General features: G+C 33.3%; 1 protein-coding gene across 1 annotated transcript; it reads right to left on the bottom strand.

Annotated features, from left to right (window-relative positions):
- Positions 1-6,025: 6,025 nt before the first annotated feature.
- LOC133203538 (xanthine dehydrogenase/oxidase-like) lies at positions 6,026-22,939 on the bottom strand. The gene is made up of 34 exons (XM_061339309.1): positions 22,822-22,939; positions 21,541-21,598; positions 18,143-18,239; positions 17,569-17,677; positions 16,302-16,428; positions 16,049-16,101; positions 15,817-15,885; positions 15,418-15,486; positions 15,037-15,181; positions 14,563-14,730; positions 14,133-14,209; positions 13,685-13,778; positions 13,394-13,497; positions 13,075-13,256; positions 12,688-12,835; positions 12,205-12,382; positions 11,648-11,826; positions 11,250-11,369; positions 10,906-11,127; positions 10,728-10,791; positions 10,475-10,544; positions 10,085-10,172; positions 9,882-9,968; positions 9,298-9,489; positions 8,842-8,987; positions 8,614-8,695; positions 8,396-8,491; positions 8,179-8,307; positions 7,850-7,924; positions 7,715-7,767; positions 7,434-7,551; positions 7,017-7,103; positions 6,726-6,899; positions 6,026-6,202 (listed from the first exon to the last, which is right to left on the bottom strand). The coding sequence occupies exons 1-34, from the start codon at positions 22,891-22,893 to the stop codon at positions 6,026-6,028; spliced, it is 3,909 nt and encodes a 1,302-aa protein (XP_061195293.1). The 5' UTR covers positions 22,894-22,939.
- Positions 22,940-23,425: the final 486 nt, after the last annotated feature.

The following is a 23,425-nucleotide window of genomic DNA, read 5'->3' as shown; positions in this document are numbered from 1 at the left end:
CATAGTGTGTTATACTTAATTGATTTGTTATTATCTTAATCCATGATACTTTAGCTGCTAAAATTTACTTCCAATATTCACTATATTTACCCCGCCACTCTCAATTTTCCCAATCAATGTATTTTTTTTTTTTTTTTGTATCCTTTCTTTCAAGATAAGGCTAAATTTTAGCATTGATACAACCTAAAAATATTCTTAATTTGGATTTTGAAGAATAAATGCATTATATACCAATTTGGAAATCGCTTAGGTGCTTATAATTGTACATTTTCCAAAAATGAATAGATCTGGCTTTCTCCAAACACATAAAATTCTAGATAATTTTTCTAATTTGCGCCTCCAGTTTTTTTTAAAACATTCAATTTTATCATGACAAAGGTAGATTCCTAGCGATTTAATACTCTCTGGGTTTATTTTGATACCTTCAATAAAAGTTTTATTTTCGTGTGTGTTTATAAATGAACCGGTTAAAAGACACTGTATTTTTTTTCTAGATTTAAATTGGGACCAGCTCCTTTACTGAACAATTGTATAGTTTCTATAACTTTTCTTAGTGAATTTAGTTCTTTTACCATATTTGTACAATCATCTGCATGTTGTACTATTTTGTATTCTCTGTCAATATTTTCATTAAATTTAAGATCTTGTATCTCATGATTTTTCCTAATTTGAATTGCTTAGATTTCTGCGACAAATATAAATAAAAGACCTCAATCACAACTACCTGTTGATGCTTCAAATTGTTTATTTCTATGACTAATCATAACCTTACTGTTCTTGAAAAGATTTTGAAAGATTTCGCACAAAAACATGGCCCTAGAAAGAAGGAATTGGTCACAACAGGAAAGTCATTGTTTTACGTGGTAACCTTCCAAAATCGTCCCTTAAAAAACAAAAGGGCAATGATCAGTCATACTGCAGGCTTCCTCAAGTTGTGCAATCAAGTTTAATTTGTTCAAATCATGATTCTCGGGTCAGGACTGGGCAACAATAAGGGGACAGAGTTTTAAATGGAAATTTATAGGGAAATAATTTTCAAAAAAGGTCAAGAGAAGCAGGGCCACAGTAGATCATATATTTATTAATATACAAAATTAATATTCTTAAGTTGTGTGGAATCAATATTTTTTTTAAAATTATGAACCCTAGATCTAAATTGGGAGTAAACTCGGGGATCATATTTTACATAAAGCAATTGTAAATAGGCAAAAAAAAAAAAAAAAAAAAAAAAAAAAAAATATGCTAATTTTTTTTTCTCAAGAACAACAAGACTAGCTTAGTTATATTGATGCGCTCCACATGTGTAAATTCAATTCAAAATGAATTCATCATAGCCTCTTGTGGCTATTTTGGGGGTGACAATAGGCTAACTTTTTCATGGAAATTAAAGAGGCTGGGGGGTTGTGGCCATTTTTAGACTATATTGATCTCCTTTAGAAGAAGAGCTCCATATGAAGATATAGAAAATGATCAAATTTTAAAACTAAAATTTTTGAAATTTTTCTTTGCCAAATGATAGTTGACAGCTTAAGATATCATATCTAAAAAAATTAAGTTAAATCAGGGGTTCAAAATTTTTTTTATCAAGGTCAAGTCCAGGACTTAAAGAGTAAATTTTAGGCAAGTCCGAGGAAGAAATTTCTGAGTCCATATTTTCATGATAGATAAAATTATATTTACTTAAATCATCATTAATTTATGTTATAATTTATTTTCATTTGTTGCATTGAATGAATAAAGACTATATGTATGAATATATGTTTTATTTTTCCTCCTTAATTTCCTTAATCGGTTCGATTCTCAGGTTTGTTGTTCCTCTAGTCAATGCATTTGACTTGTCCGCCGTAATCGGAAAACTTTGACAAAATGAACAAAACATCGTTTTCGTATCGTCATTGTAATCAAGCCACGGCCTATCATCACGCCAGTGGCTTTGGAATTCGCGAACTCTCTTCTTGTCATAGGTTCCGTCTTTGGAATTGTTATCTTGATCCCCAGCTTCATGTTCCTCACGGGGTCTTTTATTTCTCGTTCCTTTACTGGTAAAACCAAAATTTAACAAACTCATGTCATATGGGAGGAAACATGAGAAATTGCGTAAAAGCAGGTGTCTAACCGCAACGGAACATAAAAAGACGGATTGTATTTTTGAGACGCTCGTAATGTTTTGTGGGTATATTAACGCCAAAAAATTCACATTTTTATTCAATACATTTGAGAATTTGCTTTATTTTTAGTTTTACGAACTTTTTTCTTAACTTAAATAAAAGATAAACAAGAAACATTGCCAAGTCCCAGGACTTTTGGCGGTTCAAAATGCCGAGTCCGGATCCGGAATTTGTTAGTCCGGGACGTCGGGCTTGAGGAATTTTGAACCCCTGAATCTGGTGGTTAATTTGTTGACCCCCCAGCCTCCTTAAAAGAAAAAAAAATCAGTTAATCATATTAAAATATAAATATTCTTAAGTTGTGTGGATTCATTTTTTTTTTAAATTATGGACCAAGGGTTAAGGGTAAAACTAAATTCGACGGCATTATTTTACATAAAGCATATATCTGAGAGAGAGAGAAAAAAATCTAAAATTATTTTTATCAAGAGCAGGAGGGCCATGTTAGTCATATTGATAACACTTATGAAGTGATATTCATGGTAAACTTTCAAATTGTAAAAAAAAAATCACTATAACTCTACACGAAAGTACTCTGAAGTTAATATAAAAGGGATGTTGGAGTTCCTCAATGACAATACCTTTGTTGTCTGTGGAGGCCATTTCTTTTTTTTTCTTTGTTTTCTTAACAAGCAGAATTCTACACGAGAAGAAAACTCCTGTTGTTGCTTCAATTCTTTTTTAATACAGTCACGTACATTGAGCCATTGTATCAAATAATGATATACGTGTAGATATTTTATTCATATTGACTCAATGAATCTTCAAAATAAAAGAAACCAAAGTTGAACTGTCATATTTTTTTCATGTTTGATTGACTGAAGACAGACTAACGCAGACTAACAATTAAACTATGGAATCATCTGTATTCGTTGGGGTCAATGTTTGCTGGAAACAAAATATTCACTAGTTCGTGGGAATGTAATTTCGTGGGTAGCTCGTATATACAGAAGCTTCAATGGACCTGTATGTTGATAAAGTAATTGTTCGTGGGGATATAAAATTTGTGGGTAAGGCCTACCTACCAAATCCACGATGTTCCCCGACAACAATGATCTTCCGCTTTTCCATCGTCAAATTCCCCTTTATATGTAGTAATAATCCACTGTCACTTATATCTCCCAACAAGAACATGTTCTGAGTATGATCAGTTTTTAATCCAAGACAGGCCTTTGACAAATAAGTTGCTCGGATTTCAATAGTTTCGTTTAAGGTTAAGATTTCGCAAATACTATGGTTTTAAAATGACCTTGTTTGCAAATGCGACCTACCATTAGGTTTTATTTTGATTGACATGTTTCATACCAATCTGCCAATTGGTTTGACTTTAGTTTCATCCATTTACCTGATCATTCAATACAGACGACTCAAAATGGATGTGACTGGTCGACAAGGGATGTGACTGGTCGATAAGGGATGTGACCAGTCGACAAGGAATGTGACTGGTCGGCACGGGATGTGAATGGTCGACAAGGGATGCACAGCATTGATGTTTCCAGGGATCCATGCTTTTATCTTGTTAACAGATTTTTACTGTTAATAAAATTTATGAGATTGGTCACTTTTTGTTGTTTTCACTTTTTTCATTAACTAAACGACGATCTTGTTTGCGCACTGGACACATACGTATAGAGTAGTTCTTTTTCATAATACCGACTATGGGAATTTCATCTTGTTTCATTTATCTTTGATTTTTTATTTATTTTCGTATCTGGTCATAATTGGATGTTTTCATATTTTAAAATTATAGCTTAATTCCAGTATGAGCCCACTGCAAAGTTTTAAAATCATGTATCTGAAAAACAACCTAGTTGTCCATATATTTTATAAAAATCTCTTTTTTCATTTCAGGAAGGTACATAGAATTCTCTTACGATGAATTTTCTTATTGGCCCATCTTTCTCCCTGTTATCTGAATAAAGAAATCCATTAAATTTTGGATATTAGAATCCTAGAATAAGTTTAATGAAAAAAAAGAGTTTATTCAAGTATTTAATTAAATTTGGACACACTACAACATGAAATAAGAAACAACAGAGAAACTTGATTTCAAAGAAGTACCTCAATTATTCTCGTCTGTGTTTTTAGTGACGGAAAAAACATAAAGCCTATTGTAAAGAAGTCATGGCCCATTTGTAATACAAGCTGAAAATTCATGATGCACACAAAGATCCAAGTTATAACAGGTAGGTAAGATATCAACGAAAAATAACGAAACCAACAGTTGGCAAAGCTGTAGGATGTATTTATTTTGCAATATAAATAAATATACAAAATTATACCATTTCGTGTATGGGGTCAACTTTAACGCTTTTATTCTATTAATGGTCTTTTAAATCATGGTTAGTGCTATTCAATCAATAAAAAATAACCAAAAACAGCTAGCATAGCTCTAGATTATATATTTATTTACATGACACAATACATGTATCGAAATTAGCAATGATATGATTTAAATTCCAAAAATTCATGGCGTCAGTCAAATAGGTTATCATTAATTATAATGACGTATCATGTTATGATCAATGCATTTGAAATTACATCTTTGATACACTACAGAATTTGTACGATGCTGTGTTTGTTTTTTAATATTCTGCTGTAGGTATTTGACTTTGACTTTTCGCTGGTAAATGTTAATTTTGTTCTGATGGCCCTTCTTATATTGCACACTTTTTGTTCGTCATGGCTTCTACTTGCTTGATAAAAAAAATAATATCCATAAGATTTGTCCATCGAAAAAATAAAAATTCAATGAAAACTTAAAAGTCACATTCATATGAAAAATAGCAAAATGCATACAGATAAAACTAGGTATAAGAATGATAAATATTTTACGATTTAGTAATTCATACAAAGCACATTTACATGCCACAATGCTTGCCTCATTAAAAGGATTTAATCATTATAACGCTTTAAATAGCTAAAATCGATACGTTGATGATTCATTGTCACTTTGTTCACTAAACAAAAACAAAAAAAAAAAACAAAACAAAAAAAAAACAACCCACAAATATCAAATATACATGTACTACTACTGTTCTTAAACATGGCCTTACTAGTCATGGACCTAACATTCAATATCGAATATTAAATTATTTTCATTTTTCACATAGGAAACTAATTTATCAAAATATCAGAAGCAAAAGAGACGATGCAAAAGTTTTAAGTTGAAGCACCAGATTATATAACATCTACTCAGACTAATTTAACCCGAGTCTTTATAATACACATCAGGTCTTCAAAATAGGATATTCTGATTGTTTTCTATGATGGAATCCAACTGAAATGAAATACAATGTATTTTATGACTACGAGGATACAAAGAAAAAAGGTATTTAAAACTAAAAAAAAATCCTTATTTCTATTTCAAAATAAAACAAAATTCCAAGCGATACGATAAGACAATAAGATTTATACCAGTGAGGGCAGTCAATTCTAAAATATTCTTGCAACATATACACACATAAATAATCCATGCAAACATAAAACTGGAGAATTTCACAGACACGTGCATTGTTTGTGTTCACACAATATGTTTCTGAACCCAAAATAGCATATTTTTTTCTTATGATGAAATCTATTACCGTTTTTTCCTTTTAAAATGCATTGTGGTAATTTTACTCATGGAAAAAAGTAAACTTTTTTGATTGTGTAAAAAAAATAATATCCACTATGAAATTCTGATAGGCATGCACATTTATCGTGGTACATGTAACAAATGACTATATCAAGCTCCTCATCCTCAGTAAAACATTTTTTTTACAATGATTATAAGTTTAAAAAAAGCTATTTATTTTAATCAAATCTTTAAGTCTAATAAATCGTATCACTAATAATAGTCTTGGAAGTTACTGTATTCACCGTACCTTTTTCACCATAGGTCCAGCACAACCCATTCGGATTTTCTCGGGTGTGGCCGGGCACTCTAGTCTATAGTTGTTTGTAAGACCCTGGTCTTTACGTGCGGCACTCACAGCTTCCCTGAGGGCCAGGTGCACGCCAGCAGCTAACAACAGGGGAGGTTCACCGATACCCTGGCGAGGCAATACATTTTATTGTTGTAACCTGTTGCATTATACTTGATGAGCTTCTACAAGAGGTAAGCTTTAAAACTGCCAATCAATATCACGGTAATGTGGAAAACATCTTTTGCTTTCAACATTTTAGAAGAGTACACGTCACATAAAATGTCAAGATAAAATATAATTTCGGAATGCTCCTACGTACATTTATCATGAACTTGGAGAGGTTAATTACTATAGAAGCAGAACTTTTCGTTTGGATATAATTTTGTTGATTTGTCATTTAAAAATGGTTTCGTGGGGATTAAATTTCGTTGTTTCAAAAGTAGCCATATTTAATAGATGGCCATATAAAAATTTCGTTTGCGATTTAATTTCATTGACTAAGATTTAATTTCATTGATAATTGTTAACAACGGAATAAAAAAATAATCCCCAACAAATATTTCTGCTTTTACATACAGATGTGGTATGCACACATTTTGTTATTATCTGAAAAATGGACACATTTTTAGATTTTTTTTTATTTTTTTACCTTCGACGAATACAGTGGTCTGTTGTCACCCCTGGCTTCTTTCAGTAGTGTGACGTTGAACTCCTTTGGGATGTTTCTGATGCCTGGTACCTTATAATTACCGGGGCCATATGACGTCACTTCTCCCGAATCTTTATCGAACATCACTTTTTCTAGTGTCATCAACCCAGTGCCCTAGTTTAGACAAAATATTAAAGTTTACACATAATTTATAATAAAAAAAATTTTTTTTTGAGGGGCAGAAATCACACAGTCCAGTCATTATTGGCAATTGAAGTAAATGTTCATTACCTGTACATATCCTCCCTCAATTTGTCCGACGTCAATAGCAGGATTAAGACTCTTGCCAACATCAAATACTATGTCAGCGCGTAGTATCTAGCAGTTATAATGAATATGATAAATTCCATTGTCTTTCTTTAAGAACTGAAATTGCTGCAGGCTATTATTTAGCCACTTCATTATACATGTTGAAATCGAAATAAACTAAACATTATTTTATATTGGTGTTGAAGAACACAAAAAGCCTTTATAAATACATGTATTCCTTGAACTAACATTAATTTAAGACACTGTCACGGTATCATTTTAAAAACTGCTTATATTATTTTGACCCTGATTCACAAGCCGTTGAAAGAGAGGAAAAACATGAAATATTGTAGAATTTTCGTAGGAAGTCTGAGGATTCTTGAATAAATGAGTATCAACCTGATGTTCTCCTGTTAAACAGTCTATCTCTACCACTGTGCATGCAGCCCCATAGGAATTATAAAGGCAATATTGCCCTTCTCCTTGTTTTTGAAAGTCATATCCTTCCCCACGAGATCTGATATGAAAAAAGAATTCTACATTCTTTAGGGTAACTCTAGTTTTGTGGATGAATAGTTTGATTTTCAGGATTTCAAAGGATATATAAAAGATATACGTAAAGGTTTATATAGAATTTTCTTATAAGGGGTTGTAGTATTATTTTCCTTTGACCAACTCACTTATAGAAACCAGAAGCAGAGAGGCTTATTCTGCTGAAATATGCAGCTTGTATCTGGAATTAAAGAAAGGGATACAGGTGAATATTGATTGTCAACAACTTTTTCATTTCGTGATGTGGTCTCTGTAAATCGTACCAGTTGTTCCCATGATGCTTCTGGCATGGTGTCTCTCAATGGCTGCAGTCTGTCCTTTAAGATCTGGCATGCATTCTTCATTAATGAAAAAGAGAAGTCATACTTATATTTGAATTAGTCTTCAATTACTCACACACACACACACACACACACACACACACACACACACACTAGATAAGCATATATATTCCACAGAATGATTCCTAGAAGGGAAATGGAGATACTGAATACCTATTAGATAGATATTAACCAATAATATTTTACTTCTAGAAGTTATCGAGATATTGATTGATTTGAAGATATAAGTTAAATATAGAACAGGTGCTTGCCATGACAGCTCCTCCGTTGAGGTCCGTCACAAAACTCCCTCCCGTTTCTGTAGCGTTGGGGACAGTCACAGTGTTAGTCTCGCTTATGTAAACCTTTTCTACTGGGATTTCTAGGACAGTGGCAGCCACCTAAAGAGATAAATGCATTCATGCTTAAAGAATTGATTTAAAAATTATATTTCTGTTTTTTAAATATTTTTTAACTTATCTTAGCTACCTGGATCATCTTGGTGAACAGTCCCTGTCCGAGCTCTATTCCTCCATGTGAAACCAATACAGATCCGTCAGTGTAAATATTAACCAAAGCCCCTGCCTAATATAAGGATTTTGAAACTAAATATACTTAAATAACAAAAAATGGAATAGTTGATTAAGACAATGCTGGTGTAAAATTATTTAAGGAAATAGGAATATAGTACATTAGTATATGATTACCTGACACATGAATACCATTGGGTATCCGATGCTCATGACAGCGGATGACATGGCGATGCCCCTTTTCCTGTACTTGTTTTTACTATAATCATCATTAAAGGTAAATTAAGAAGAAAAGCATAAATGATTCATCAACTTTAAAACACGGTAAAAATGAACAAGATGATTATGTTACCAAATTTACAGCACAAGAGTTAAATATACAGCTAGAGTACATAAAATACTGACCTATTAAATTCATCAATTTCTTTTGAGATTTCATCAAATTTGATTTGCTTTTTACAGTCCTCCCAGCAAACGGGCAGATTGAAGTCTTTGAGAACCATTCCATGGATGTTCTTGTCTCCCTCTTTGTATGTGTTCATTTCTCTAAGCTTCAACGAAAATTAAAGCAAACAAGTAAATGAATTCCTCTTCTGTAATTCAAAACAATTGCTTAATTTACATGAGAAACGATATTATGAGTGAAAGGAAAACTATCCTTCAAACGATACCTGAATATTTGCTCATTTTCTCTACCCATTACAAGTCTTTGTAAACTCTCCTTGGATTAATTTACTCATTTTATACTTAAATTTTTATTACGTTTAAGTACACATACAAAACTCGAAATAAATATGAAATATGTATTTATTATATCTTTGATACTCAACATATTACTTATAAAGTCTCTTATCACCTCACCTTGTCGTTTGGTACTCCAATTTGTTTAGCAATATCATACATAATGCTCTGTATGATGAAGGTTCCTTGAGGCGCCCCAAATCCTCGGAAGGCCCCATTAGATGGTAAATTGGTCAGGCAAACTCTTCCAGTTCCCTTGTAGTTAGGGATGTCAAAAGTAGACTCCATTGCTACCATGCCAAGTTCCAATACCTGAATGTTGAAATTATGAGAAAGACATTGTTCACATTCCTTACTCATACTTAAAAATACATATGAAAGAGGCAATTCCTAAAACTATAGTTTGCTATGTGTTGAAGACCATGCTCAGCAAGAGTATTAGCTCACACAAAATCTTTGAAATACATGTATTACTCGTGCCTTTTTGGTGACATTTGTAAACTTTTCTACAATAAAATCGATATCACCTTCAATTTGTATTCAAAAGTATATAGCAGAACAATATTCATCAAAAGCTGTATATTCTCTTAACCTCCAAGAGAATTGCCATGGGCTTTTGATGAACAATATAACACAGCGCCTACTAGCACAAAATTGTGAAGCATAATGAAGTATGTGATTTTTTTTGGTTTGGATATACTTACAAACATACTGATTCCATTGTTCCAACCTGCATTAACATACAGGTCAACGGAGAGAGCAGTCACTCTACCATCCTTGCTAAAACCAGCCTAAAATAAAAGTTTGAGAAAAAAGTTGTGGATTCTGTAAAAATTGCCTTCAGAATGAATTTAATATGAAAACATTGATCTGGAGTACAGGCAAAAAGAGTTTATAATTACATCACCTTGTAGAAAGTCTTGGTTGGATGCCTTTTACAGGTAGTCTTGACGTCATGGGTCCGAGTGTAGATCAGACGAACTGGTCGATTCACTCTACGTTAACAGTTATACATCTTTTATCGTTTTTCTTATTTAGTGGCCTTCCCTTTTCACTATACTTATATCCACTGTTTAGTATTTAGTATTTTTTCTTTTCAAATAACGAACATCATTTTTTGTAAAGTATAAAAAGGTCGAATATAAATTTTATCATTATACTGTTATTCTAATAATTTATGTTTTGTCTTCCATTACTTGCATTTATTTCAATCACTCATTTATTGATAAATATATCTGACCTGCTATTAAATACATATTTACGATCAGCTTAAAAGAAACCACACGATAACACTTACTTCCATGCCGCCACAGCAGCCACTCCGCTAGCAGTGATAGTATCCAAAGCCTTACCACCGAATGACCCACCTGGAAAACACAGATTTTACTAACATTATCCTCTCCATTTAAAAAGAAATTGAACTATATTCCCTTATGGATTTTGCTCAACCAATTCATATGTAATTATGAAATACAACTTTGATAAGAAGATGAGGTATAATCAGAATTGAACACCGAGGTTCTTTGATTTAGATGTCCAAATCTGCCTACCAATTCTTTTCACTCGCACGTTAACTCTGTTGTACGGTATACCCAAAAACTGACCCACATCTGCCTGCAATGTTCAAACGTAATGGGCATGTACTTACATCACTCTAAATATACTTGATTTAAAATATCTTTTTGGTACAAAACAAAATAATATAAAGGTGGTCTCTCTTTGCAGTACCTGAACACCATTGGCCTCTTGCGTGTTTATGAAGACCTCAATTTCTTTGTCTTCAATTTTCGGCACCACTAGTGCTGCTATGGGTTCCAAATACATATGCTCTTGTGCCCCAGTTTCAATAACACCTTCCAAAGTCATTTCAGCTTCTTTCAAGCCTTTTTCTACATCACCGTTCGTATGATTGGCCACATATTCTATCATGCTCTTTTTCTCTATGGCCTCCTACAATAAAATGAAAAGCTTCCTCACTTCTCAGAATTTAACTTATATTGTTTTTCTTTTCCTATCTGATGTGTGTATTTGTGCTCTAACATTCTTTGAACAATATCAGCAAAGATCTTTACATCGATTGTAAATACAGTTGGCAGATTCTCATATTCCACTTTCACTAATTTTGCTGCCGCTCTTGCGATTTCTCTTGTCTCTGCTATTACTCCACCTATAGGTTGTCCGTGGTAAGAAACCTATCGAACACAGAAAAAATCATTTTTCCTTATAATCCATGATATAGTTTACCTTATCGTGATGAGCACTTTGGAATTCTTTGCAATAAATATAGTTGTCAACATTCTGACAACATCGATGTATTCATTATAAAAGTCCGAAAAAGTATACATTTCTCATTTCTTTGAAACAACTTCATAAACATGTTAAAGGAGCTAGATATAATATTGGATGGGGTTATCACAAAAACCCCAACATTGCTTCGTGAAAATAATATAAAGTCATTGTTGGGTCTTACCTCTTTATCAGCAAATAAAGGGATGTCATGAACCAAAGGTCCAAATGTTTTGCTTCCTGGAATATCCCTGCTGTCAACATAATCAACTACTCCAGGCATAGCCAAAGCTGCCGAAGTATCGATGGAGACGATTTTGGCGTGGGCTTTGGTGCTGGTTACAAACCACATAGATAACTCATCTAAACAATACGGAAAACAATTTAACCCCATATCGCATTTTTAAATGACTTAGGCTTAAAGATAAATGTATCCTTGCTACTTATAAATAAAGAAAACTATTCTGAACTGAAATTTTATTGCTAATGAGTTGAAAACATCATCAGGAAACTACAACATCAGATTATAGAGAGATAAGGAATATAACCCATAAATAGGAATTACATACGTTATGTGTAATCCGCTTAAGATACATAAATTACATTTTCAATGTTGTCACATTTTCAATGTTGTCGTCATCAAATTATTTTAAATTCAAAATCTACTTGGAAAGAGTAGTCTCATTCACTACTCTCTCAATTATAATTATCTTCTTTTTAAAAGAAAAAGTCAAGGCGTACTTGCGTACTGCGGTATATCGTCTATGAAAATTGCTTCCCCAGAAGCCAGACTTTTTCCAGCTGCATGGGGTATGGGCTTCCAGACAATTTCTTTTGCCTCTGGATTGGGTACATCATAGTATTGTGCACCAGAGGAAAGGGATGGTGTCAGACCAAAGTCAGTTTTTCCATTCGTTGGCTTTAAAAACAGATACATATTAACTTCAAAATTGATGCTTTGAAACACTATAGTGGTTATTACAGTAAGGCATGCTAATAACAATGTCCTGGGACATGAATCTTTAGTTCCTTCAAACCGAAATTCTTTGTATCGATATAAATAAGGAGTTTCAAATGAGGGATTGGTAAAAAGATACAATTTTCTATTATCGATTTTTTTCTTGTATTCGAGTTCCTTATAAAGAAGTTTTACTGCATTTTTTTTGTCACTGACTTAATTTAATTAATAAACATTTCTTATGTAAGTATCTACTCTAATAGTACCTTAATTGTTTCCGAAATCTGTTTGTACAATTTATAGAAGAAACCACAGGCCAAAGAAATTTTGTATTTTAAAGAATCTGCTTTGCATCCTTTCAGCTGATCAATAATCACATCACAGGCATCTGGTATCAACTTCTCATCCAATGATCTGACAAAATTATTATGAAATTCAATTTCCTAATTAGTAATTTCCAGTACATGTATATAAAATGCTAATTGAATATGATCTCGTCTAAAATTGTATAAGCTTTTCAAGGAACTTCGTATTTGATTCGTTTATATAAAACGCCGTCGCACCTGCTATTAATATCTAAGATAAACAACAGTAAAACGACTTTGTATGACTTGTGTATCTGCTTGTGTACCAAAATAAGCAATATGTATTACCTCCCTTTTGCAATGTTTGATACTTGTTCTATAATACACGGTTTATTCTCAATATTTCCCACACAGAATCTCAGAGCTTCGATATCTTTCTTGTCATTCACTCTCAAATACATTCCAGAATTTACTACAGCCCAGTCCATGCCTCGGCGAGATGGTTGTTTAGTGAACATCATGTACTCGTTCTGTAATAAGATAGCGATTTTGTGAGAAATGTACATTTAAGTTTGACCAGAACATTTTTAAATATAAACTTGCTATATTACTTTATTATTTATTCCTTTGATCTTTTTTGATATGCAATGTGTTGTAGACCTCTTACTTGTTTGTTTAGTGGAATATACACAGAGATCAGAATATCGCTTGGATCAGGTGCGTGAACTCCATTAGTCATAAACTTCTCATAAGCAACTCTCTTTGATTTGACTAATCGATTCAATAAACGAACATTAATTTATATTAATTAGTGGATATTCAAATAATAACGACATCAATTTTCATAAATCATCTGATAAGAAATTCTCATTCAGTTTAAGCTAGATAAATCAAAATGTGGTTAGATACAGAGTCATCCCCCCCCCCCCGAATTCTTGTATATAATGAGATTCTGTACTTTTGGGAGAAATGAAGTTAAGTTCTGCGCCAACAGTCAGCATGAATGTCTGAAGATCGTGTTGTCCAACACTCATCAAGTGACCTCCAATGGTCTAAAATAAACATAGTAAACACTATATTGTTTCAACATTTATCAACAGTAAAATATGTTCGAAACTATATTCTGTAAATCGTCTTTATTTTGCATGTCTCCACCACTGCAAAAGGAAACGAACGAAAGCATAGTATTTATTCGCTGGTTATGTAATAATAAGAGTTCTTTCTTCTAAGGGAAGAAAACGTGACTTCAGTCTCCAGACAATCTCGCCAGATTGCAAAAATGTAATTTACAGTTAGTTGTCATTTTTTTTGCATTGTATTATTTTTTAACAGCAGTAGGACATATTAATTGACTTTTCCTTTTAATGTCAGAGAGAAGAAGAATAATCAATCGTATGATAGATTACCGCCACATTTCTCAGCTGATCCGCTCCTATCCATCGGAGTCCCTCTAACAATGCTGAAGCAACGTTACATTCTCTGTCTGAATGACAAATGAAAAATAGTGTATGAATACATGGTCATATACATGTAACAGACACTTGCCATCCCCACTTTTAGAATCATCTACATTGTATTATGAAAGGATTTATTATTCGTTTATACAGTGAAATCACTAATTTTCGTGGGGGTTTAATTTTCGTTGTCTTAATTCATTCGAAATTAAATCGCCAATAACCAATATTTTTTCCTCAAACCAGGAAAATATGACCCCAAGAAAATATGTGATTTTACAGTATTTGACTTAATTGCTAAATATATGTTTGATTTTTTAAATTTTTGATAGATTATATCTGTTTTTCTTTTTAATTATGTTTTTTAAAAAGACTTTTATACCTTTCGTTTCCTTTAGATTTCCTCTCAGATATTCTTCCATTTGTGCGAATGTAACAGCTGACCCCACAGTTATTCCATTCTTTTCCTCTACAATTCTCCTCAGTTCCAAGACCTGAGTACAGCAGATAATTTCCGGTGATGGTAAAGTATTATTTCGAATTTTCGACCCTTAAAGGAACAGATAAAACACTCAAAGAAATTGATGGCATAATCCTGCAGAAAGTGCTTAAAAATCTATAGACCTCTTATCACGAAGAGTATAAAATATAATTCTCCAAAAAATAAGTCAATTATAGTAAGTCAGTATATTGTGAATAATCCTTTAGAAAAAATAAATAAACTAAGAAATAACAGTATTGTCAAATTTTAATCTATTTTTTCATGTAGAAAGGACTGAGTCATTGAGAATTAAATATTAGAATATATGCCCTGTGACAATAAAATAGTAGAGAATAAACGTAGTGAGTAACCAACCTATTGCTGTTTGTGATCCCATAATAATTGTGGAATTTGGAAATTTTGTCCTCAGATCCAACAGTTTGTTTAATGATACAGGTCTTAGCCACTTATAGCCACCACCAACGAACATTGCATCCTTCTGACTGAATTCTAAAGATTTCTGAATATGACAATGAAATATAGTTCAACAATGGATGTTCAAATAATGACCTTACGACCTACGAAATGCTTCAGTTCTTTTACTTATATACTAAACATACAATTTTACAAACAAAAGGTTCATATTACAATGGTTTACTCTGGGATACAGCTTGTACAAAGATTTTAAGTGAAAATATTTCAAAGTATGTGAATATTAATTACAAATATTGCCCTGTATAAAAGCACGATATTTACTTGTAACTCGCTTGGAAATATAACGTCTTGTGTCGTATCATACTTGTCAGGGGTAGGTTTCTCATCTGTCTACAAATAGAAAAGACAAACAATTTTTTTTCATAATTATTTAAGAAATAAAATTAGCAACTTAATAAAATACACATCTAGATGACAACTATATAACAAATGAATACTAGTGGTTTCATTTTATAGGAACAAAGGTTGCTTTCATTAATATTTGTTGTATAAGTATGGTACTGCCGAAAAAAAAATTACAGACAATCAACACGATAACAAATAACAAAATAAAACAGAACATAAAATAAACAAATAGATTGAATAAATTAAATGTTAAAAGCAAACATGTACTTTGATAGCAGTTGAAACTGAGAGTCATTTTTGTTTAAATATAAGTACCTTTTTATCTTCAATTTCTTTCTTTTCCTCCGCACTCTGTTGGCAAAGACCAAGACCACAAGGACAACTCTGGAATATTGAGCCCGGCAACATTTAACATGTTAATATGCTGGATACATTGAATGTGAAAAGAATTTTAAGACAAAAATTGATGTATTAATATATTATTTATCAAATTACATTTCAAAGAATCTATTCTACATCCCCCATTCAAAACAAAATTTGAAGTTACCTTCTTGAATGCCTCCAAAATTGGGCGATATCCAGTGCAACGACAGAGATTGCCTAAATAAATACAAAATACATAATTCAAGAATTGTTCATTTATGCACCACAAGTATAGAATTTTCAGCAAAGACAAAATGGATGTAATTCTTATTTATTTGACAATTCATGAATTGTTCATAAACACCACAAGTATAGAAATTTCAGCAAAGAGAAAATGGTTGTAATTCTAATTTATTTGACTCATTGGGAGTCTTTACCTTCTAGTGCTCTCTCCATGTTCGCCTGGCTAGGCTCGGGGTTGTTCCTGAATAGTGTATACATAGTCATCACCATACCGGGGGTACAAAAACCACACTGTATACCATGGTTCTCCATCATATTTCTCTGAAAGAAAATTGTGAAAAAACCTTGATGAGATTGTGGAACGACGGGAAAAAAAGCACAATGATATGAAGACATTGTAAGAACAGTACGTGGATAGTGCTAAAATGAAAAGTGTAGCGTTTCAAGCATGATGAATTACACTATTACATGGTTCAAGGATAACAATGCCATAAAGAGAGTGTAACATGTACATTGGTTATTTGGATAGTGCTTAATAAAAGCATATAGACATTATTAAAATGATATATGTACGGTGATACAATTGAATGTGAACAGTATAACAGCAGTATGTGGACAGTGTTCACATGATACTTATAATGTTTAAGTATCAGTCATATTATCAAGCGATGGGGTATACGATGGGCAACCGATGCGTTTTTTTTTTTTATAAAAATGGCTTGGTTGCCGGCCAGACACCCATAGTAATCCGACCGTGACTGAGGCCATCGTGCGAATCGGTGGGGGTCATCGGGAGAAAATAAGTTGTAGTTAAAAATCAGCGATGTCTCCACCGATGCCCCATAGCTCCTAATCGGCAACCCATCATAAACACATCTTTCAAGGATCGGCCGATGTATGGTCGACCATCGTCCAGTGTCCGTTGAATCTGAGGTCATCGGGGGTGAGTGGTGGGGCAACAGACATCGGCCGTTCATCGGTCGATGTTCGACCAAACACTGGCCCATAGTTAAACGATGTACGAACGATGTTTACCAATGTATGAGCGTCACCGGCCGAGCATTGAAGGATGATCGGTGAAAACTATCCTATGTCCAGTCGATGTCCGGCCGGTAATTGGTGCCACGCCGGTCAATAATGATTCCCTCTGGAGTCACTCTCCGTGCGATCATCGGCGGGGTATGCCTGTTGCTGTGAAAGATGTTAAGGACTACTTGACCGATGAGGACTGATGTTGGGGTATCGCTCACACCACCGATTACCATCGGTCTACGGCCACCGGCCGGGAAATCTGACTGTAAGGCTTAAGAAGACATGGTGATGTGTTACAATTGTATTTGAAGTTTTACAATGGTATATGGTCAGTATAACTATGGTATACTAGTATGTAGACAGCGTTAGAATGGTATGTGAAGAATAGTATGTGAAGAGTGATATGTGTAATGTTTCTTTCAGACATACCTGGATCGGATGAAGACCATTCCTGGTGCTGCCGACCCCCTCCACTGTAGTGACAGACATTCCATGTAGGGAGCAAAGCAAGGTCAAACAGGCGTTCCCAGAGTAATGACGTAATAGTATTAAGGCAACATAAGTCGATCTATGCATATTCATATATGTTTTGATAAAAATCTTTACATTACATGAATCGTTCTAGAATTCAAGGAAATAAGGCATTGTTAAAAGTGTAAAAGTAGAAGAAAGGATATAAAAACATTGAACTCTTTTCTAGAATTTGATGCAAAAATCAAATGGTATTTTCTTAAAAGTCTTGATTTAATTTCTCCATCCTATGCAATAGAACTTTAGACTTTTCAACAGAAACTAATCATACCTTTTAATTTTGAGATCACTTAAGCTCTTTAGCGAATATAATTACATGTACATCAAATGTAATCCCAAATAAATGTCACAAAAGTAATTTTTAAAATAAAAGGTTGTTAAAATTAACTCTATTCAGGAATGGTGAATGGACATTGTCAACTTATACTAGCACAGTTTCTTTAAAACACTATTTTTTGTATACAAAGGATACATAATTTTCTTCTGGTGATGGTTGTAATAGGACAACATGACTGTGCACGCCCCACATGCTCCTTGACTGCACGCCTCCTTCGTCCCAGTCAAATATACTAAGTCAAAGGTCAAGGGCATAATTATTTTTTGTGTGTTTCAGTGAGTTTTCCTGCTTGTAAGTGTATGTATGTATATATATTTTAAAAACAGTCTGAAAGATTTTTACATTTTCAACACATTTACAAGACTTCAACATAGAACAGACTTTGTACAGGAAACTTATTTGAGATTCATTTATTATTTAGAATAACTTACATGTAATATTCCTCGAGTTTTATGATCTATGGATGTACTTTCTGCTTTAAATGTTTATACCATATCTCAGATCATATCACATATGCAAAACAAAATGTAACTTTGGGCGCTCAACTAAGGCTTAGCTTCTCTATACCTTAGCAATCTCACAATAAATACTAGATTTATCCCTCTTTGTGATCAAAGAGTTAGAAAGACTACATAAACAGTATGTTATGGTCTGTAACAATATCATCTTTGTTTGCAAGGCTCATTATTTTATCATTATTATTATTATAACTGTGTGGAATATATGGAGATAAGGAACAGTATTCAGGCTCAAAAGTCCATTTAACAATACAAATCAGGAGCAGAACAAACACGGACCTCTAAAACATAAGAGATGGGATCAGGTGCCATGGAGGATTGAGCATAACCTGCCGACCGGTCACAACCGCCGTGTGCTCCTTGTCATGATCGGGAAATAACGGGAAAATCCGTCGACATTTCTTAGAAGAATTTCATTATAATTCTACTTTTTGAAAATCCATCTTATACTCACAGTTCACTTTCTAAAGATGAAATTCTTCAAAATCACATTTCAGTATTTAAAACTTTTTACATTCCAGTCAACCAAGGTGAGTTTGATCTACCCTACCTATATTGGATTCCTAGACTTCATAAGAATCCATACAAACAGAGATAGATTACAGGGTCAAGCAAATGCTCTACTAAGCCCCTATCCTTACTCCTTACAAAAATATTAACTGCTGTTAAGGAGAAACTTCAGACGTACTGTGCTACAGCATATTCTAAAAGTGGTGTAAATCAGATGTGGATTCTCAAAAACACTAAAGAACTTTTAGAAAATTTAAAATTGCCAAACTTTTCTACACTTTATACAACCATTCCTCACGATAAATTAAAAACTAGACTTTTTGATATCATAGATAACTGCTTCTTCAATAAAAATGGAACTCGGAAATTTTCATGTCTTGGTTTTGGTCATCAACAAAATTACTTAGTCAAAAATCATTCTTATTTTCTTTATTTTTTCTTATTTATAGTCTTAAGAGACAGATCTGCCAACAAACTGTTGGAATTTTGATGGGCACCAATTGTGCTCATTTATTAGACGACCTGTTTTTATATTCCTATGAAGCATGATTTATTCAGATCAAAAACTTCTACACGAGAAGAAAACACTTGCTGTGGCCTTCAACTCGACATTTAGATATACTCGTATTGACGATGTATTATCAAATAATAATATATACTTTCATTCATATGTCGATTCCATATATCCCAGAGAACTTGAAATAAGACACCACAGAGTCTGCCACATCGGTGTTTATAATTGGATGTTTTACTGACTATAGACTATAAGGACCAACTAACAACTAATTTGAATGACAAATGAGGTGACTTCAACTTTTTCATCGTCAACTTCCCTTATTTATGTGGTAATATCCCGCTGTCACCTGAATATGGTATTTCACATCTCCCAACTTATTCGATATTCAAGTTTATGCTATGAGTACGGTCAATTTTAAACCGAGGCAGGCTACTAACAGATACTAGTAAGTTGATGTTACAGGGATTTCAACAACCTCGTTTATAGTCAGCATTTCGTAAATTTTATGGTCGTTTTAATGACCTTGTTAGCATATATAACTTATCATTGGGTCTTTTTTGGCTGACTTGATTCACTCCAATTGTTAAGCCTTTCTTTTTATACTGAATTTGACTAAGAATGTTCCGTCTACCTGATCAATACATAGGGCTCACGGCGGGTGTGACCGGTCAACAGAGGATGCTTACTTTTCCTAGGCACCTGATCCCACCTCTGGAATTTCCAGGTGTTTTATGCCCTCATCAAAGAAATGTATTATTTGTAGATTTATTGAGCTCGATCACTGTTCGTTATCTTCATCTCTTTCATTTCAAGTTATAGTGTGGTATACCGATATCATGATGAAAATTTACAAAAATAGTGCTGCATCTAACTCTTTCATTGGATGCTCCTTCAAATCTCAATGATAGCTCTTTGCTCAACGAAAATGAGTGTATTTCTTGACATATACTGTGAACTGTTCTTGAGGACAGAAAAAATGAAATGTAAATATATATCTTTAGCCGGATCCAACCCATCACCAAATTAATTCTTGCTTCTCTTATAAAGCTCCTCTACGAAAAGGAGAAAACACTATTTTATATCCCATATTCCACGTGACTTTCTATCTAATTTGTTTGAAAGTCACGTGGTACATACATTTTTTGTTATTAGGTGCGCAATTCCATAAGAGCCCCGCTAAATAAATATACTAAACACGGTCGCCAAAAAAGCTTGAATACAGTGCCATCAAAAGTTATTCAAGTTTTAGCAAGAAACTTCAATAATGAAATATGAAGTCACTTGAATTTATTTGAATAGCAAGAAAATTGCCTAAATAGCTGTAGGCAACCGGTGTCTAGTGTGATTTGGAAATAAAGTTTTTGTACATAGTATGGCACGTAGTATGGGAAATGATAAAACGGGTAAGCATATGAAATAAGCTGAAAGAAAAAATCCGCCGGGGCTTGGTTTCAGGATGGTATACTTTATGTTTTGTGTGTTCTCTCATGTCTGTTAGAATATGCTCACTAAAATAAAAGCTAAAAACCTTGATATTAGAAGTTTTAAAATGCTATGGAAAAAAGTAAAGGGAAAATAAATGCTTGGATTTTTGGGAGGAGCTCGATTCAAATTAGATTTTATTCAAAATCTGTACCTTTAATACACTGTATCCATTGCTTCAAAATGATTGAATGAATGTGAAAAGTGTAGTTATTAATTAAAATACAGTGTAAATCGAGATCAACTCCAGAAGTCCAAGACGGCAAATGTCGCCCCTGTACATTCTTTTAAATGTACATAGAAATACGATATTTTAAAAACTGTCAATATCAGCTGTTTCAGTCATAATTTTAAACAGCATATTCTAACAGATAAAAGAATACAACATACACTAAATACATCATCTTTCAACCGATCGCGGTCTGTGGTGAATTAAAAACACTAAACAACAAACACTTAAGCCCCTTCTCTTGTGAATTTCAATGTTTTTACTCTGTCAAGGATACGATTTCGTCTAAGGTATTGTATCAGCGTCACTTTGGGATCCGGATTTTCAATTGAAACCTGAAACATGTAATAAAATTATCTATTGCAGAAGGAACTTTTTTGTTTTATTTTGTTTTTGTTCGTTCTTTTGTTTGTTTGTTTTTTTTTTCTTTTTTGCTTTTTTTCCAAAGTCTCTGTGAATAGAAAACTGTAGGGTTAGAATAAGATTATCAATCCCCCAAAACTATAACAAATCTGTGCGAGATCATTTACAGATTGTTTAAAGATAAACACTGGTTTCAGCTGATAAGATATTTTGACCTGTAACGGGTACTGTCATTACAGGGTTACCACTGGTCAATAAGTTATTTATAAAATCAGTGATAACCAAGATTACTCGTGCATGCTGTATTGAAAGTGCAAGTCGAATTATTGATTTCTTGAAAAATCAACTCATTTTCATCACCTTTTTTTCAAAGAAATACAATATGAAGGCCAAATTGTTCAAAAAGAACCCCCCCCCCCCCCCCTCTCGTTTAATGTGCTGTCCCGTGTTTAATGTGTTGTATCAGCGATACAGTACATTAGTGACCAAACATCATTTTAGTTCACAGTTTAAATTTAAATATAGTGGCCTGACATATTTACCTGTGGTCGGTCTATTACTGTTTAATTGATCTAGGGCAGCCTTTACTGTTCATATTGTGAGGCCCTACAGACTTCATTGTTAATGGCCAATACTCTCACCATAGTCTACAGGGGGTTTGATGAGGAACTTTTATATTTAAACAAGGCAATTTGAGAAGCACTTATTTAGATTGTGAATGCTGTTTGCAAGTGTTGTAGGAAAATTACACACGTTAAAAATGAGAGAAAAATAATTTTTCTAGTAATCTATGATTGAGAATTTTCTTCCCTTGCTGCAAGTATACCTTTAAAGTGCTTTGATTTGAATTTATAATTAACTAAGTGGTAAAAAATGCAAGAGTAAGAGCAATTTATCACTTTGAGTTTTTTAATGGCGCTGTAGAAGTGTAGAAATCCATTTACTGTAATTATGAAATATCAAATAAACATTGCATCTTCACACATGTCTTTAAACTGTTCTAAAAGATGACCCTTTTCACAAAAATCGATCTAACTTTCTGAAGAAATGATGTAACTTTTGTTTTAACCGAACACGTAAAAAAGGCAATTGCAAGCACCCGGGAAGTTTTTATTCACGCAGAAAATGCTTTGATTTTTTTTTTATGTAACTAAAAGAATGAATTATTATTTCTGCTGACCAGATTAGTACTTACCCTTTTCCCGTTGACGAAAAACACCAAAGCTGTTGGTTCATCATTCATATTGCTTTTATATGTTTTATACATCTTGTACAAATTTGAAAATTTCGGGTAATCACTATAACTCTAGTCTTCACGATCCATCACTGTGGTTCCAAACTGCTGTTACGTTTTCTGTCACAACAAAAGTTCGGTTGGTCTGAGTGAAGTTTTAGAACATGGCCTTCAACCTCTCACCACCCTGGAATTCTGTTTGATCGAGAGCTCTAATTCAATGGTTATTTAAAGATGCTTCCTAAGACAGAATTCATCATAAAATACACACGAAATTAAAATCATGTCTCAATTTTTCTTAACAGCAATGTACAGATCGACCAAACAGAGAATAAATTCTATGCCTTATCTATTTACTTTTTGCAAAGAATCAACAAGTAGGAAAAATACAGCAGAAATGACAGTTGCGGTGTCCTCCATAAAACAAACTACCCAACAAACTAAGCTCGATACGGAAACAGTCCAAGGCCAGGTACGAACAGTACAAAACAAGATCAAATGTGCTGATACGGAGCTTTCAAGACATTCAAAGATGATAGAGGGCATGGCGAAAAATATGGACCAG

This window comes from Saccostrea echinata, unplaced genomic scaffold (genome assembly GCF_033153115.1).
Source record: "Saccostrea echinata isolate AGI-Se365-2 ecotype Australia unplaced genomic scaffold, CSIRO_AGI_Sech_v1 ptg000051l, whole genome shotgun sequence".
Taxonomy (NCBI): Eukaryota; Metazoa; Mollusca; class Bivalvia; order Ostreida; family Ostreidae; genus Saccostrea; species Saccostrea echinata.
This window is presented reverse-complemented; position numbering and strand designations above follow the sequence as displayed.

Excerpts from the sequence above, each read along its gene's own strand:
- LOC133203538 (XM_061339309.1), bottom strand. The coding sequence starts at position 22,893 with ATGTATAAAACATATAAAAGCAATATGAATGATGAACCAACAGCTTTG. Across the intron at positions 16,429-17,568 it reads ATGGTCTTCATCCGATCCAG|AGAAATATGATGGAGAACCA; the intron begins GTATGTCTGAAA and ends ATTTTCTTTCAG. Across the intron at positions 7,104-7,433 it reads GTTTAACAGGAGAACATCAG|ATACTACGCGCTGACATAGT; the intron begins GTTGATACTCAT and ends TATAACTGCTAG.